This window comes from Doryrhamphus excisus, chromosome 13 (genome assembly GCF_030265055.1).
Source record: "Doryrhamphus excisus isolate RoL2022-K1 chromosome 13, RoL_Dexc_1.0, whole genome shotgun sequence".
Taxonomy (NCBI): Eukaryota; Metazoa; Chordata; class Actinopteri; order Syngnathiformes; family Syngnathidae; genus Doryrhamphus; species Doryrhamphus excisus.
Window position 1 is genome coordinate 14033654 of NC_080478.1, and position 16295 is coordinate 14049948.

General features: G+C 40.8%; 4 protein-coding genes across 5 annotated transcripts; 3 read left to right on the plus strand and 1 right to left on the minus strand.

The window, feature by feature from the left end:
* The first annotated feature begins 196 nt into the window (after nucleotides 1-196).
* LOC131140172 (histone deacetylase 1) lies at nucleotides 197-5230 on the plus strand. Of its 2 annotated transcripts, none has more exons than XM_058090352.1 (14): nucleotides 197-363; nucleotides 1006-1118; nucleotides 1198-1315; nucleotides 1389-1463; nucleotides 1551-1689; nucleotides 1956-2097; nucleotides 2171-2263; nucleotides 2333-2441; nucleotides 2515-2655; nucleotides 2971-3079; nucleotides 3236-3366; nucleotides 3487-3657; nucleotides 4626-4677; nucleotides 4748-5230. In XM_058090352.1, exons 1-14 carry the CDS (start codon nucleotides 315-317, stop codon nucleotides 4773-4775), a joined length of 1470 nt encoding a protein of 489 aa, XP_057946335.1. In that variant the 5' UTR covers nucleotides 197-314; the 3' UTR covers nucleotides 4776-5230. The 2 variants fall into 2 exon arrangements, with proteins under 2 accessions (XP_057946335.1, XP_057946336.1); XM_058090353.1 differs by having other exon boundaries at nucleotides 3487-3639.
* On the minus strand, nucleotides 4369-8667 carry tmem54a (transmembrane protein 54a). Its single transcript, XM_058090355.1, has 6 exons — nucleotides 8471-8667; nucleotides 6955-7151; nucleotides 6778-6837; nucleotides 6296-6490; nucleotides 6083-6220; nucleotides 4369-5786 (listed from the first exon to the last, which is right to left on the minus strand). Exons 1-6 carry the CDS (start codon nucleotides 8484-8486, stop codon nucleotides 5652-5654), a joined length of 741 nt encoding a protein of 246 aa, XP_057946338.1. The 5' UTR covers nucleotides 8487-8667; the 3' UTR covers nucleotides 4369-5651.
* A 1057-nt stretch (nucleotides 8668-9724) lies between these two features.
* Nucleotides 9725-12331, plus strand: LOC131140173 (tubulin beta-4B chain-like). Its single transcript, XM_058090354.1, has 5 exons — nucleotides 9725-9881; nucleotides 10779-10887; nucleotides 10980-11090; nucleotides 11155-11399; nucleotides 11465-12331. Exons 1-5 carry the CDS (start codon nucleotides 9825-9827, stop codon nucleotides 12272-12274), a joined length of 1332 nt encoding a protein of 443 aa, XP_057946337.1. The 5' UTR covers nucleotides 9725-9824; the 3' UTR covers nucleotides 12275-12331.
* Nucleotides 12332-13534: 1203 nt separating this feature from the next.
* On the plus strand, nucleotides 13535-16161 carry zpcx (zona pellucida protein C). The gene is made up of 9 exons (XM_058091133.1): nucleotides 13535-13983; nucleotides 14062-14174; nucleotides 14254-14330; nucleotides 14399-14570; nucleotides 14630-14735; nucleotides 14810-14895; nucleotides 14994-15079; nucleotides 15150-15729; nucleotides 16097-16161. The coding sequence occupies exons 1-9, from the start codon at nucleotides 13582-13584 to the stop codon at nucleotides 16116-16118; spliced, it is 1644 nt and encodes a 547-aa protein (XP_057947116.1). The 5' UTR covers nucleotides 13535-13581; the 3' UTR covers nucleotides 16119-16161.
* Nucleotides 16162-16295: the final 134 nt, after the last annotated feature.

Genomic DNA, 16295 nt, shown 5'->3' on the forward strand with positions numbered 1-16295 from the left:
AGTCTATACTGTAAATTGTGTTTTTAAAAAAACTCTCTTGCAAAAAGTATTGTTCTTTTATTTTAATAGTGTATGTTTGGGGTTTATGTTTAATATATATTACACTGTTGCAGACATTGCACATTTTCCTGGGTGATTTCCTTTGTGCAAAAATCAGCGACGAAGAAGAAAGTGGCAACTGAAATCGCTGCCCCCTGGTGGAGGCTGTCAGGGTTGCAGCCAGTCCATTTGAACGCCATACAAAATTGCGGTCCGCCTCTCGTCACTGTAGTCTCCCGCGGGTGAGCAGTGAAAACCAACCAAAAAGGACTAAAATGGCGCTTAGTCAAGGAACAAAGAAAAAAGTTTGCTACTACTATGACGGTGAGTTCCATGGTGTGCGTGTATTTTGAGCAATAGTTGCAGCAATTTACCAAATCCGCCGTATGTCGCCAACAAAGGTTTCATTAATTTCTCCAGTCGCTAATCACGCACGCTAGCTAGCGTAGCTAGCTTAAAGCTACAGCTGCTACTATTGTGCCTGGATGCACAACACAACACTTACCCTAGTGGTAGTAATGTAGCCTTTATAAATATAATGGCACTGTATGCATCATAGGCGTCTGTCGAGTATATTTTATCTTTTCTACCAATGAACTTTACTGCTTGCGCGCTAACAACGACGATATGGGTCATTGTCAACACAATTAACCTGTAGCTAGCATTAAAATCGCACATCATTGCACCTCGAGCTAGCAAGCAGTGAACCACATTTCTAATCTAAATGAAAGGCTACTTGCACAAATTTGATTCTCTCTTCAGCACTATTATACGGAATATTGTTCCATAATCGACGAGATTCGTTCTTATGAAGTATTTTTAAATGTGAAACTACAGAAGCGAGTTGCGTGGATTTCCTCATTTTCGTCGACACGCGTCACTGCTGTGCACGGGAATGTGATTGTTTGCCGTGTCTACTTTACGATGATGTTTTAATCGAGATTATTTTGACTGTTCTCATTTCAGGCGATGTTGGAAATTATTACTATGGCCAGGGTCATCCCATGAAGCCCCACCGCATTCGCATGACTCACAACTTGTTGCTCAACTATGGCCTCTACAGAAAGATGGAGATATATGTATGTTGTTTGCGGTAACTATGTTGCAATTTTTTTGGACTTGCAAGGGTTGAGAGCTAATCGTATTCTTACATTGCAGCGTCCACACAAAGCCAGTGGTGAGGAGATGACCAAGTACCACAGTGATGACTACATCAAATTTCTGCGCTCCATCCGTCCAGACAACATGTCAGAGTACAGCAAACAAATGCAGCGCTGTAAGTTGAGTCGCACATTCTATGTAGATATATCAAGTTTCTGAGTGATTGCTCATTCGTTGCCTTTTTTCAGTCAATGTAGGAGAAGATTGTCCGGTGTTTGACGGTTTATTTGAGTTCTGCCAGCTCTCAGGGGGAGGCTCTGTCGGTAAGATGTAATGCCCCACTGGACGGCAACAGTTATTAACCTTGGTGGAACCAGGTTGCAAATTTTCATCTTCTGCCTCTGCTTCAGCCGGAGCCGTGAAGCTGAACAAACAGCAGACGGACATAGCAATCAACTGGGCAGGGGGCCTGCATCACGCCAAAAAGTCTGAGGCCTCCGGATTTTGCTACGTCAATGACATTGTGCTGGCCATACTGGAATTACTGAAGTGAGCACACAGGTTTACATACTTACAGCAATCCCTCGTTTATCACGGTTAATTCACAATAAGCAAATTTACACAAAGTAGGATTCAGTATTAATAAACACAATATTTGTGTAGTCAGAGCATAGAAAACCTGTTTATGACTGTCTCAATATGATTTTTGCTGCACATTTAGTCCCCCCATTTAAGTGTGTTTGCCAACCACACATGTAAGTTAATAGCTTCATACCGTATGTCCATCTGAAGTAAAACCTGCTGTATTTCATCAGGTACCACCAGAGAGTACTATACATAGACATTGACATCCATCATGGAGATGGTGTGGAGGAAGCATTCTACACCACGGACCGTGTCATGACTGTGTCTTTCCACAAGTATGGAGAGTACTTCCCTGGCACTGGAGACCTGAGAGTATGTGCCGGACAAGTACAATTCACTAGTGTCTAAATTGCCGTGTAGTGACCCTTTCACCCCCTTTCTGCAGGACATTGGGGCTGGGAAGGGCAAATATTATGCTGTGAATTACCCACTGCGAGACGGAATTGATGATGAGTCTTATGAAGCCATATTCAAGCCTGTGAGTAAATTTAAAACAGATATTTGATTGAAAGAAGCCTTTTTGAGCAAGGGGTATTGTCACATGCAGATCATGGCTAAGGTGATGGAGATGTATCAGCCCAGTGCGGTGGTTCTGCAGTGTGGAGCGGACTCTCTGTCGGGGGATAGACTGGGCTGCTTCAACCTCACTATTAAAGGTACCTGAAACATTTATCTTATGCGAGGCTTTAATGATCAGTTTTATCTAACAGCCCTGTGATGTTTGCTCAGGCCATGCCAAGTGTGTGGAGTACATGAAAAGCTTCAACCTGCCCCTGCTGATGCTGGGAGGAGGCGGCTACACTATCCGAAATGTAGCACGCTGCTGGACGTACGAGACTGCCGTCGCACTCGATACATCCATCCCTAATGGTGAATCTTTTGTTTAGGTGTTGTTTTCTTGTTATGTATGATTTTAAATGTCAAGCACAGAGCCACTGATCACCAGTTAAGTTTATTAGGTGTATAGGTGGTTCTCAGGTTACAAACAAGTTACATTCGAGACTGATGCCGGTCGAGTGTACCTAAATTAACTCCTAAGTCACTCACACTGTACACAAAATACATGAATACTTTATAAAACAGTAATTAGAAGTATTAAAAATCATGAACAAAAGTATTTTTTACTGCCTCATACATAAAATGCATATGCTGATAAGTATTTTGTGTGGTTTTGCATCCATTTAGAACTCCCATACAATGACTACTTCGAGTACTTTGGACCAGACTTCAAGCTGCACATCAGCCCATCCAATATGACCAACCAGAACACCAATGACTACCTGGAGAAGATTAAGTATGTTTGCATCCTTTCTTAGTAAAAATAGCTATTTTTGTTTGTTGTGTAACATTTTTATTTCATGTTTCTCTTTTTTTTTTTATATATGAAAAACTACAGTGAGAGCGAGGTTGTACAAAATGTTGAACTTGTGATGCGTGTTGTACTTTTTAGGCAGCGTTTGTTTGAGAACCTGCGCATGCTGCCCCATGCTCCAGGGGTACAGATGCAGGCCATTCCAGAAGATGCCGTACAGGAGGACAGTGGAGATGAGGAGGAGGAGGACGCCAACAAACGCATCTCCAGTAAGAACCTTTCAGTCTTGATTGACATAACCAAAACTGAACATGAATCCATTCAGCTATTTATCATTTGTTAGATATGTCAAGATTTTTTTTAAAAAGCACCGCCTTGTTCATATTCAGTTCGTGCTCATGACAAGAGGATAGCTTGTGAGGAGGAGTTCTCCGACTCCGAGGACGAAGGTGAAGGAGGCCGCCGAAACACAGCCAACTTCAAGAAGGCCAAGCGAGCTAAGACTGAGGGAGAGAAAGAGGCTGAAGAAAAGGAGAAGAAAGGTGAGGAGGAAACAAAAGGTATTTATTCATTTTTTTGTTTTCGTTCTCATCTCACTCATTCAGCTGGCTTGTGTTTTGTCTCATTTGATGCTTCAGTTCAAACTCTCACTGGTCACTCACCTCTTCTCACGTTAAACGCTGCTGCAACTGCTGTTTTCTTACTTTCTGCTAAACACTTTGATGCTGCTCAGTAGCTGTTACATCCAACTTATAAGGCATTGTGTGATTTCCAAATGTCTTTGAACATGGCTTGTGTCCTGACCGTGGGTGTGGATGTGGGAGGAGGAAGGTGGTTCCTTGCAGAGAGGACAACTCAGTTTGCTGGTGGTGTTTTGCCGTGGTTTGGTCAACAGCAGCCTATTTTTGCAATAGCGTGTCCACATAAAACAGACAAGACACAACCAACGTAATGCAAAATATTAAGCAACTATTATGTGTATGTGAGCTCTAACCATGTGCTTCCCAGCCATTTGCAAAAACATAACTTCTCAGACACCGAAATTGAAGTAGAGAAGTATAAACAATCAACTGACAAACATCACAAACGCTCTACTGCAAATTGAGCCACTAACTCATCTGCTCTGAGGGAAGGGGTGGCGTCTTGTTTGATGGCCAAGTTGTGAAGCACGTAGCAAGAGGATATGGCCTGCGCTGGACAGGCCAAAATAGTTGTCAATTGGATAACCAATTAATCTTTGCAACTCTGCAGCCATTATTCATCTTTGAAATAACATCACGTCTTATCATATTTTACTTATTTTATTCATGTTTTGCTTACAATGAGTGAAATACAGTTTGGTGCTTGTGTTACCTTAGAGTGTCCACATGTACAGTCGATGAAATCCGTATTTTAAAACACTTTCAGAGCTGAAGTGCACCTGTACAGTCACATCAGTAAATACGTTCCCTTTGGAAAATGTCTCAAGTATGAGCACAGCATTTGTTGTCACTGCTTTAAATGGCTTAGTTGCAAATCTGGTTCACAGAAGTGAAAGAAGAAGAGAAGGCCCCAGAGGAGGAGAAAATGGACACATCAAAGTGAGAAAAACACACTTGACATCCATGTTGTTCAAGCAATAGTTAATCATGCCACATACTGCTCCTTTAGGCCGAAAGAGGAGTCGAAGACACCTTAAGGTCGTCTGCACCTAATGATGCCAATGCTGGGCAGAAACGATCTTAAAGCAAGATTCTTTTATTTTGCGAATTTGGGGGGGGGCTCTATGGTATAGGATATGAAATGGGACAGGAAACATTTCTTTCTTAGGACACCTTTCCAATATTACTGTTTATGGACTGAAGTCAGAATAAATGTTTTGAGTATTGTTTTTTTTTCTTCTTTTTTTTTGTAAACTGCTCATCCTCACCCAAATTTTTTATGCTTCACTGTTTGCATTTCCTATGTCAGGCAACTGTTAAAATGGCTTAGCACATGTATGGTTTTATATCTGACAGATTTAATTTATTTAAATCAGATTCTTTTGGCTACCCCTTTGTTTTGTTTTTTTTATATATATCATTTTCTTTCAGTCCCACTGTCCCGTGCCTCTGCGTTCATGCATGTTTGTATAATAGATACTTTTCTATAATACTTCTGTGTCAGTGGTCTTCTCTGCTTGAGTGTCCTTGAGTAGTTTTTAGTAGTTTCAGATGTTAGCACTATTTAGTTATTCTAAATAGCAGATTTTAGCTATAATTCCATGGACTTCAAATACTTTCACTTGTAAGGAGAACCTTTCTAAATAAATATGCTTTAAATTTCATTTAAATCACAAACCTTTAATACCAATAAAATACCTACAAAGGTAATATAGCATTGTTCTGTAAGTGGAAAATGTGACTGCTGTATTAACAATTTTAATACACAATCTGATCAGTATATAAAATGGCAATGCTTAAACAAGTCTTTTTTTTTTTTTGCATATGTAGGAAAATAAGACTTTGCATTTGGTGGCTCAAGTCCTAGATTTAAAAAGTCCAGTTTCCAACCTATCTCATTAGGTTTAACATGCTCATAGCCAGTGGCTCTGCTCCGGTACAGCGCTGCTGTCCAGTAGCTCATCCTGCTCTGCGGCTTCAGTGTCGAGTTCGGTCAGCTGCTCTGATGGAGGCGATTTGGGAATTTCAACAGCCCTCTGGATGCGGACCTGAAACACGATAAAAGTCATAAACACACTTTTAGACAATTTAACAAAATGACAACCTAAGTTTGAGGTGACACAAACTAAAAACCCAATTATTTGTGAACTATTGTTCCTGAAATCATGAAACATATTTAGTATATTAATATTGCGTCAAGTGACATTTGTGTTACAACATGCAAAGTCATTTATCAGAGCCTGCATTGGCACCTAAAGATTTTGGAAAAACTACACTATTATAGGTTATGGCAGGTACGTAAATAGTGCAGTTCTGTGGTGATGGCGGTGAGCAAGAAGCTTACCCTCTTTGCCAGAGTGGGCCTTCGCCTGCATGGACAAAGATAGAGGAACGATGTACAGGCAGCGAAGCAGCGGAATGAAAACACCATTTCCACCACGGACATCAAGATGAGTGGCACCCACAGAATAATTGTGGTGCTCTGATAGGGGAAAATAAGATTATGTATAATTGATCAACCAACATTTTTTTTTTTTAGACCTACTGATGTACTCACATAGATGCGGGTGGGGTCAAAGGGGCATTCATAGGTTATACTGGAAGATCCAAGATCACCCTTGAGAAGAGTGCAATGTGTCAGCAGGATCCGTCCTTTATGAATAATAGCGGTGACCACGGAAGCCAGCAGCCCCAAGGTGGAGGCGACAGCCAAGAGCCCTGCCACGAAGCTGAACACCAGCAGGACCCACTTCTGCAGCCACAGCACAACAGTGTAATCAATATCAGGCAGAATTTTGCATGTTTTAAAGTGGCTTGACTGTAGGAGGCAGACTATTAATTATTAAATATAATATGCATAATGTATTTTACACAAATCCTTTTTTAAATGGAAAAAATTAAGAGATTGACCATCCCCAATGACGTTGGAGGTTGTTCTGTATGATCCGCTCTATTTTGTTACACACAAGGCAAGTTCAGATAGGAGCATGCAAATAACAGATATAAAGGCTTTTCAAATGTGAGATAAACATGGCTCACCAGGATCCTGTTTTTCTTGTTTTTGGAAAGGACAATGGCAATTATTCCACCTATAATTCCCTGAGGAACAGAAGGCACACTTACAGTATTTACTTTTAACCATTCAGGAATAACAGTTGCTTATTAAAAGATGAACTAGCACATAATTAATACATGAATGAAGCCATGGTATCTTACCATTAGTCCGGCCACAATGGCAATGACATTAGAGATGGCATACACCATGATGCGGGCCTCGGTGTGCACGTTAATGTGCCTGAGCACAGCACCGTGCACCAGCGCCCCGAGGAGGAAATTGACATGGCCCACCAGCACCAGCCCCAAGCCCATCTTCATCAGGGTTTTGTTGTCTTTGAGGCTGGCGCAGCACACTCCTGCAGAAACAATAGAAACTATTAAGTAAGGGTGTCACAAGAAAACTTTGGTGGTACCAGGCCTGGGGTGATAAATAAATTAATCACACAATAAATGTTGTGGTTCATGGTTTCAACAGTTCTACCAGAAAGGGGCTACATCCATTAAAACGCAACACCTCTGAGCATATGTTTATAAAATGATGGAGCATCTATAATCTGCAAAATATTACATTTTTTTCCATTTCCTACCACAGATGACATGTAACCCCCACCCCCCCACCCCCCTCTTTCAACAAAGCGAACAAAAGGTTTGGGTGTGGTGTTCTACTCTACATCTTCACTGAGGGGTCAGGTTGTGCTTTTTACCTGCTGCTTGTTCAACTATGCCGACATACTGACAGTGTTTGGGGTCATAACATTATTAGTGTATTGTTTGTGGCTATTTACATTTACATGTAAAAAAAAAAAACAAAAACTGCAAGCCAGAACATTAGGTACACCTGTGTCATCTAAAGAGATCTAATCCAAGAGCTGTACTTAAAATTGCAGTTGTGGTAAAATGATTTTTGTAGAAAAAAATATGTATAACACATATATACACACGGTATATGTATTTTCTAAATATAATACTAAATGAAGCATTTTTCATCATAAAATGGCAAAATTAATTAAATTACAAATTGGGACATACAGTACTGTACACCGACCACTAGGTGTCAGTCGGTGAAACACACAAGCACCAGACTTGATCAGCGGACAAATAAGCTTTTATTGCAGGTTAGAATTATCTCAAAACAGATACATTAGTAATAGCATAATAATTATCACAATAATAACAGCCTACGGTTGCAGTCGTAATCCAGCGACAGATCAAGTCTGACGTCACTTCCTGTCCACGCCTGTCCACCTGGCTTTGGAAGGTCGTGAACATTGTTTTGTATGCTCTAACTAAGAAAATATAATCCTACTTTACCGGAATTCACTTATCACGCCTGGGTCTGGAACCAACGAACCATAAATGTCAAATATTCCAGTACCTTCTCATACTACTTTGAGAAGCAGTGCTCTAGTTACTACATTCACATTTGACTGTTTAGAGTTATGTGACCAACCTTATACTTTATCATACGCTTTTGGGAGAGCGTGCTTCCCTTATAATTTCATTGAAAACTGAATTAATTCTATAAAAAAACATGATGATGTACAACACATCAGTTAATATATGTGCCTCTTAGTAAACAACCCAGATGTCTCATGGTCTAGCACCGTACGTGGAGACCACGCCTAAAGTTTACGAGCACGTCGCTGCCATTTCAAGTGAAACAAAGCAAACATACCCATGTTCACCATCATTGACGTCCTCTTCTCTTATGTCATTTCACACTACAAGTCTCTCTGCTAGCATTTATGAGAACATTTAAACAACAATTCGCATATGCGGGCGACGAGTTCCCTTCAACTGTCGCTCACCTGTGGCGCTTCAACCACAGACACCCCCTACTTCCGTACCTGAACGGAAGACCCGCCCCTTTGCACGTTCACATGACAATTACTACACTTTGGGGGGCAAAATATCAGCTTTAGTAACACCTAAAACCGAACAGTGAATAGTTTATAACGTATTCTATAGTGAGTGGCATTTATTTTATTTGAGGGACACGTGCACGCGCACGTGCTTTAGAGGTATGGCAAGTCTGGAGGGACAAAACAGTTAATTTTGACACAGTGACGATATAAACTGATAAAACAAAAAAATATTTGACTTGTTTTGCAGTCTTTGTTACATAATATTTAAAGCTGTACACATAAGATACTTATATGCACATAAGATACTTATATTGTACTGTTTTTTCTTGAATAAAAACATTGAGTGCACTTCAATACCACGGCAAAATACAACCACAATAAATAACATATACACCTCTCTGACCAGAAATATATTATTTGACTATTTGCTCATTTATTTGTTATATTTAGGGATATGTTGTGTCTTATTTGTAACATTGTTCTGTCAGTTGTTGCATCCTTGTCCCCTCTGTGTGTTGCACCGCCCTCCAGAACAAATTCCTTGTATCGTTTGAACTATATCTGGTAATAAACCAGATTTTCTGATTCTCACTCATTCTTTTATTTGTACAATGTATTGCAGCATCATGCTGCAACTAATGGGAATCCAAATAAACTGTAAGCAGTATGTAAAAGCATTTAGTATGCTTGTAGTAAAAAAAAAAAAAAACATTAATGCAGGTGATTCAATAGTTTCACATTGTTTTTTTAATCATCTAAAAATCGAAAACAATATAAATGAGGTACGTATATGTAACAAGTATTATGTAATGACGTTATTACATCATATATAATGATCTAACTGATGTTACGTGAAAAACACGTCTAATAGCATGATCTAATGTTTATGTTTTCATGTATGAAAAAACCTATTGGTTTTGTAAAGCTTTAATTTGCAAGAATGTCCTCTGACAGACGCTGGTAAGAAGGTTGACGTGCAGGCGTCACCAGCGTACACGTGCCGACGTACTGTGACCGTGCAACTCTGTGACAGAGAAGAGGAGCCCTGTGGTGCGCCACCACTCGCCTCGAGGTACTAGACAGCTCTAGTACCGTCAAATACCTCAAGTAGAAAGAAGACTTCAAAAGTTCCCTAGTATCTTCTATTGTTCCATCCTATCCACGATGAGGGAAATCGTTCACATCCAGGCTGGCCAGTGTGGAAACCAGATTGGTGCCAAGGTAAGTCAGTTCATAATTTATGTATTTGCAATTGCAACTACTCAAACATACATCGATTTTAATCACATACTGTTAAATATTAAGGCATGAAGAAAGATCCCATGGACAAAATTGAGATGTAATCAGCCCTATTTATTATCAAGTCATTTTGGACAATTCTATGTTTTCAACTTGGAGAAAACATTTAGTGGAATATTTTTTGTTCCAGTGTCTAAAGGCATGGTTCAACATCAGTGCCTATCAATTAATTTGTTTCCCTTGTTTATTTTCTATTTATTCACTATACACCAGGGGTCTCAAACTCAATTTGCTTGGGGGCCACTGGAGCTCGGGTCTAGGTGAGACTGGGCCCATCAGGTTTTCAAAAAAAAAAAAAACCCAAAGCATTTGTTAAAAACAAAAAAATAAAAAAAAACTTTGCTTTGGTTCCAATTTTCTACAAGAAAAGCTCTGATAAAACATTCCACTCTTTTCAAATATCTTACTTTTTTTTTTCTACACAAAATAAGATGAAAAATAAATCAATCAAACAAATCAAGAATAAAGAAAATCGATCAATCAGTAATAAATATAATAATAATAATAAATAATAATAAAATAATAAAATAATAAAAACTTAAGAAACCACATAGTTGGTGGGTAGACAAATTATTTTTTTCAGATTAAAATGAACAAAGCATTATTAGAGCCCTGTAGACATGACAAAACACGACTATAGTCACATTTATACTCTTTTTATTTACAACATATTGCGCAACTGCAGGGTCTTGAGACACATGCTAACTCGCAAGCTAGAGAGCTAGCGACCTAAACGGTAGCCTTCAAGTTATTTCCTGGGTTCTGCTAACCTGTACCTAAAAAAGTACTCTGGTAACAGCTTCCTTTTGAATTTTGCAGTTCTGGGAAGTGATCAGTGACGAGCACGGTATTGACCCTACTGGGACCTACCATGGAGACAGTGACCTACAGCTGGACAGGATCAACGTTTACTATAATGAAGCCACAGGTTCATGCTTAGGACACATTCATGCCTATTGATCAAGTTCATCAATTCCTGTCTATTTCTGACTTGGATCGTTGTCAATCTTCTGCTTGAAGGAGGTAAATATGTGCCCCGAGCTGTTCTTGTGGACTTGGAACCAGGCACAATGGACTCTGTGAGATCCGGGCCTTTTGGGCAGATATTTCGGCCTGACAATTTTGTGTTTGGTGAGTAAAGTGTGCTAAAGTTTGTCAGACTTGATTAAAATAAGTATCGCTTCTTCCTGTGTAGGTCAGAGCGGTGCTGGTAACAACTGGGCCAAGGGTCATTACACTGAGGGAGCTGAGGTGGTCGACTCGGTCCTGGATGTTGTTCGCAAAGAATCTGAAAACTGTGACTGTCTGCAAGGCTACCAGCTTACTCATGCTCTAGGTGGAGGAACCGGATCGGGCATGGGAACGCTGCTCATCAGCAAGATTCGCGAGGAGTATCCCGATCGTATCATGAATACGTTCAGCGTGGTGCCTTCACCCAAGGTGAGCATTTTTGTAGTACGGCACGTGTGTGAAGATGAGAGGCTGAGTATGTTGTGTTTCTTCAGGTATCTGACACAGTTGTAGAGCCCTACAACGCCACTCTGTCCATCCACCAGCTTGTTGAGAACACAGATGAAACCTACTGCATCGATAACGAGGCTCTCTATGACATATGTTTCCGCACACTGAAACTGACCACGCCCACCTACGGAGACCTCAACCACCTTGTGTCCTCCACCATGAGTGGTGTCACGACCTGTCTGCGCTTCCCCGGCCAGCTCAACGCTGACCTCCGTAAACTGGCAGTCAACATGGTGCCTTTCCCTCGTTTGCACTTCTTCATGCCGGGCTTTGCCCCCTTAACCAGCAGGGGGAGCCAGCAATACAGAGCCCTAACCGTTCCTGAACTCACCCAGCAAGCTTTCGACGCAAAAAACATGATGGCGGCGTGTGACCCGCGTCAAGGCCGCTACCTGACCGTGGCCACTGTGTTCCGTGGGCGTATGTCCATGAAAGAGGTGGACGAGCAGATGCTCAATGTCCAGAACAAGAACAGCAGCTACTTTGTTGAATGGATCCCCAACAACGTGAAGACCGCCGTTTGTGATATTCCACCCCGTGGACTGAAAATGGCAGTCACCTTCATCGGCAACACCACGGCCATCCAGGACATGTTCAAGCGTATCTCCGAGCAGTTCACAGCCATGCTGCGTCGTAAGGCCTTCCTGCACTGGTACACAGGTGAAGGTATGGATGAGATGGAGTTCACTGAAGCTGAGAGCAACATGAATGATCTAGTGTCCGAGTACCAGCAGTACCAGGATGCCACCGCTGAGGATGAAGGGGAAGGCGAGGAGGAGCCTGAAGAAGATTAAAGCTTACAGATCATTTTTATTTTTTAAAAAAAGATTTTATATGTAGAGCTTTCAATAAATGGGAATCCTGTTCACATATTGTCATCAGTGTCTTCATGCAGCACTTTTCAAAATTTGGCAGGGAAGTTCCAAGCCATTCATTTAAATTCTGTTGCAACATACTCCACAAACATGGTGGGGATGCTGAATTGCCATGGCTGTGTTGGTAGTTGGAAACTTTAGAACGAGGGGGGCAAATCCGGCCTGCAAGATGTGTCCATTAAACAGTTTTAATGAGACAAACTTATGGTTTAAGTGGCTTTAGACAGGAAAATTTGCATCTCCACTGCTCCATGTATAGCACTGTTTAGAGTAAAATAAAAGATCAAATATAAAAACTCAAAAAGATATGTATATATATTTTTGAGTTTTTATATTTTCTATAAAATTACATAATATACACATTTTCTACCGCTTTTTCCTCAAGGGTCGCGAGGGGTGCTGGAGCCTATCCCAGCTGTCTTCGGTACACCCTGGACTGGTCGCCAGCCAATCACAGGGCACATATAGACAAACAACCATTCACACTCACATTCATACCTATGGACAATTTGGAGTCGCCAATTAACCTAGCATGTTTTTGGAATGTGGGAGGAAACCAGAGTACTCGACGAAAACCCACGCATGCACAGGGAGAACATGCAAACTCCACACAGAGATGGCCGAGGGTGGAATTGAGCCCTGGTCTCCTAGCTGTGAGGTCTGCGCGCTAACCACTAGATGGCCGTGCCGCCGTATTGAATATATAAATATATAATATATATATATCATTTATATATATTATATTTGTATTTTATATATATATATCTTTTTGAGTTTTATCTTATATAAGAAAGTTATATGTTTTTGAGTTTTTATATTTTATCTTATATATATATATATATATATTCATAGATGCCATATATACTATTATTATATATATAGTCAGACGCCATATATACTATATATATATGTGTGTGTGTGTGTGTGTGTGTGGTTATATAATGTTGGCCATATATATATATGTTGGCTATATATATATATATATATATATATATATATGGTTCATGTGGTGAGCCAAACAACTTCCTCATCCCTAATGCCAAATGAAACACAAGCACAAGAACAAGTCCACATATACTGTATAAATTGTTAACGTTCATGAATTGTCATCTTGAACGCCACGCTTCTGCTTGCCATGAGTTGATTGGCAGCACCTGTTGCAGCTTATTAATGACACATGGCTTTCACACAATCTTTAGAGTGGTGGATCCATTTTGAGCTTTGCAATGGAGGTTCTGAAGTTACTTTTGTGTGTATTAGTTAGTCATCTCTTTTGGATTCATTCGACTGAAGCTGTATTTTCACAGCATGTGCCTGGATTTTTTCAAAACATACTGCCTTCTCCGTTTAAAATAAGCAATAATTTTAACCCGTTTGATACCATCTTCAGCTCCTTGAGGGCCCCGGAATTTGACGTATTTGCTGAGTTGTCTTCTATGATGGAGGTTCCTGATGTGCAAGTTTATTGTGATGAAAGTGAACTAATACTGCTGGTGGACAAAAGAATGGGTGATGTCACTCTCAAAAGAGAAGAGATCCAGTTGGGTGATGGCTGCTACAGCAATAGCGAGCTACCAAACCAAATGATGTTCACTTACAGCTTTGATCAATGTGGAACAAGTCATGAAGTGTGTTAACCAAATTCTCATTGTCTTTGCTGATTTATATGATATGAATGTGTTTTCTGAATCTATATTGTCTGACAGATTCGAAATGGCTTGGATGTGCTCTCCAATGCTCTCCACTTTAGTCGTAGAGAGCCAGTCTTGAACAAGAAGCTGACACCTTCTACTGTGCATGTCTCCTGCATTCCAAATGGGTATGTGTATATCATATTCCAAAACAATGTTCCAATACCCTTGGGGTCACTGCAAAGCCTTGGGTAACTGACTTTTTAGGTTAAAAGATCCAAACCTGCCAACCTCTGCAGTACGCCCTGATTACGGAAGACGTTTCAGTATACGGGCTATGACTTGTAAGTATAGGAAAACTGAATACGTTATTAGTGTGAATGCCGCAGCACTCTCAATGTTGATCTTACAGCCTCGTGGACAAGACCAATGGAATCCAGCGTCTACACTCGGGGCGACATAATCAATATGGAGGTGTCTGCTAAAATCAGTCCTCACCAACGTCTCTTCATCCAGTCATGCTTTGCCTCCTCTTCTCCGGAGCCTCACACTAAACCTCGCTATGCTTTTGTAATGAATAAAGGGTAAGTAGCCATTAAATGGTATAGTATATGTGGATGTAAACTTATATGAATCCTTGCAGGTGCACGGCCCTTCTTGCTTCATCTTATCCTGCTGTAAAATTTATTGACTCTCAGTATTCAGATGTGGTGAAGTTTGCACTGAACACTACTTATCTCATTTCAGAGGTGAGTTTGCTCCAAATTTTTTCACTGTTTATCACTCAACGATGTAACACGGCCCCCGTCTTCTCGCTTTGAAGATGTACATCCACTGCACTGTGATCATCTCAAACCAGGAGATAACCAGTGGCTCTAAGTCCTGCAACTTTGACTTGGTCAACTCCAGGTATTTTGTAAATTGCCACATGCGGTGCAGAGCCCTATACCCAAAGTGTCGTTCTTGGTGAGATTTTATCATTTAAATACAATTTGTATTCATTTCAGGTGGGAGGAACTGAGTGGAAATGTGGATGTGTGCAATTGCTGTAGTTCAAAGTGTAAAGGCCTGTCAGTCAAGCACCTTCCTCAAGGTCTGTTATGTCTAAAAAACACAACTGAACTGCATCAATAGTCATAAATCAATCAAACTTGTCCCAACAGATGCAAAGGCTGTTGTCACAACTGGTCCATTCTACATTGTGGAGATGAACCAAAGACTGGAACCCGAATGGAACTCCATGCAGTCAGATTCTGCAGCACCGGAAAAAATAAACTCTGAATCCCAGTGGTCCTCTCCATCACAGAGCGTCGTGGTTGTGAAGCAGGACCCAATCGGCAGTCTGACACTTGTTTTACCTGCACAGATGGAGGACACCGAGCATGGTGACTATGCCGCTTCACTGAATGAACTCCAGTCTTCCAGCCAGAAGCAAGAGACTAACCCGAGCAATGTGAAAGGTCAAAGTGCAAACTGGCCCTCACACAGACCTCTGCTGCCTGAGAGGACAAAAGACTGGAATCATCACAACCATACTGTGAAACGCCATAAGAGAACCAACCACGTGCTGCCAATAATCCACTCAAAAATCCAACTGTCCAAAAGCCCAGATGGCTCCCACACTCTGAGTTATGAAGAAGAGGTGGCAGCACAAGATGGAGGTGAAACCAAAAGACCTGCAGAAGCTGAGAGTAAATGGAGGCCACGACGCAAGGGACTGTCCATTTTTCTGGATTTGTTGAGGTAACTACACGGTGCACACTGCATGTGCTTGTTCCTATTTCTTTTTTTTTTTACTGTATATAATGTCCACATTAGGTAGACTTCTGATGGCGAAGGCAAGCCAACATTATGTGAAAGTACAACTATTGTAGCTACTGTAAAACTGTAATTTCCAATAAACTGGGGGGTGGAGCAAAATGTTGAAATGTTGAAAAAAGCTGAAATGTTGATACTAGCCTCTTTGATACTATCAAAGTGGCCCCTGCATCCTTTGATATTTCAGTATGTCCCCTACTGTATGTTTTGAGCATTGAAGTCTAATTCAGTTTGCGGTGTACCTAATAATTTGGCTGCTAAGTGATTTCCTTTTTTTTTCTTCCATTCTCAGGAGGATGAATGACGTGGAGTAACTTCAAAGAGAATATATTACAATAAACTTTACTCTATACCATGTACCTTATCTTTTTTTTTGAATACACTGTATTTGTCTGTTCCTACTTCATTCCTGAATGTTAAAAAGCACTTGTCAGTGCGCCACATTGACCTCTAGATGTCGCTGTCGTAAGCCGAACCGTTTGGTTGGGACG

What these genes read in the sequence shown, in the direction of transcription:
- LOC131140172 (XM_058090352.1), top strand. Translation starts at nt 315, where the DNA reads ATGGCGCTTAGTCAAGGAACAAAGAAAAAAGTTTGCTACTACTATGAC. An exon ending in GCCATACTGGAATTACTGAA is followed by an intron (nt 1,690 to 1,955) that starts GTGAGCACACAG and finishes GTATTTCATCAG; the next exon opens with GTACCACCAGAGAGTACTAT. An exon ending in GAGAAAATGGACACATCAAA is followed by an intron (nt 4,678 to 4,747) that starts GTGAGAAAAACA and finishes CTGCTCCTTTAG; the next exon opens with GCCGAAAGAGGAGTCGAAGA.
- tmem54a (XM_058090355.1), bottom strand. An exon ending in CCATTGTGGCCGGACTAATG is followed by an intron (nt 6,838 to 6,954) that starts GTAAGATACCAT and finishes TCTGTTCCTCAG; the next exon opens with GGAATTATAGGTGGAATAAT. An exon ending in GGCCCACTCTGGCAAAGAGG is followed by an intron (nt 5,787 to 6,082) that starts GTAAGCTTCTTG and finishes ATCGTGTTTCAG; the next exon opens with GTCCGCATCCAGAGGGCTGT.
- LOC131140173 (XM_058090354.1), top strand. Translation starts at nt 9,825, where the DNA reads ATGAGGGAAATCGTTCACATCCAGGCTGGCCAGTGTGGAAACCAGATT. An exon ending in GAAACCAGATTGGTGCCAAG is followed by an intron (nt 9,882 to 10,778) that starts GTAAGTCAGTTC and finishes TGAATTTTGCAG; the next exon opens with TTCTGGGAAGTGATCAGTGA. An exon ending in GCGTGGTGCCTTCACCCAAG is followed by an intron (nt 11,400 to 11,464) that starts GTGAGCATTTTT and finishes GTGTTTCTTCAG; the next exon opens with GTATCTGACACAGTTGTAGA.
- zpcx (XM_058091133.1), top strand. Translation starts at nt 13,582, where the DNA reads ATGGAGGTTCTGAAGTTACTTTTGTGTGTATTAGTTAGTCATCTCTTT. An exon ending in CAGTATACGGGCTATGACTT is followed by an intron (nt 14,331 to 14,398) that starts GTAAGTATAGGA and finishes TTGATCTTACAG; the next exon opens with CCTCGTGGACAAGACCAATG. An exon ending in AGTCAAGCACCTTCCTCAAG is followed by an intron (nt 15,080 to 15,149) that starts GTCTGTTATGTC and finishes TTGTCCCAACAG; the next exon opens with ATGCAAAGGCTGTTGTCACA.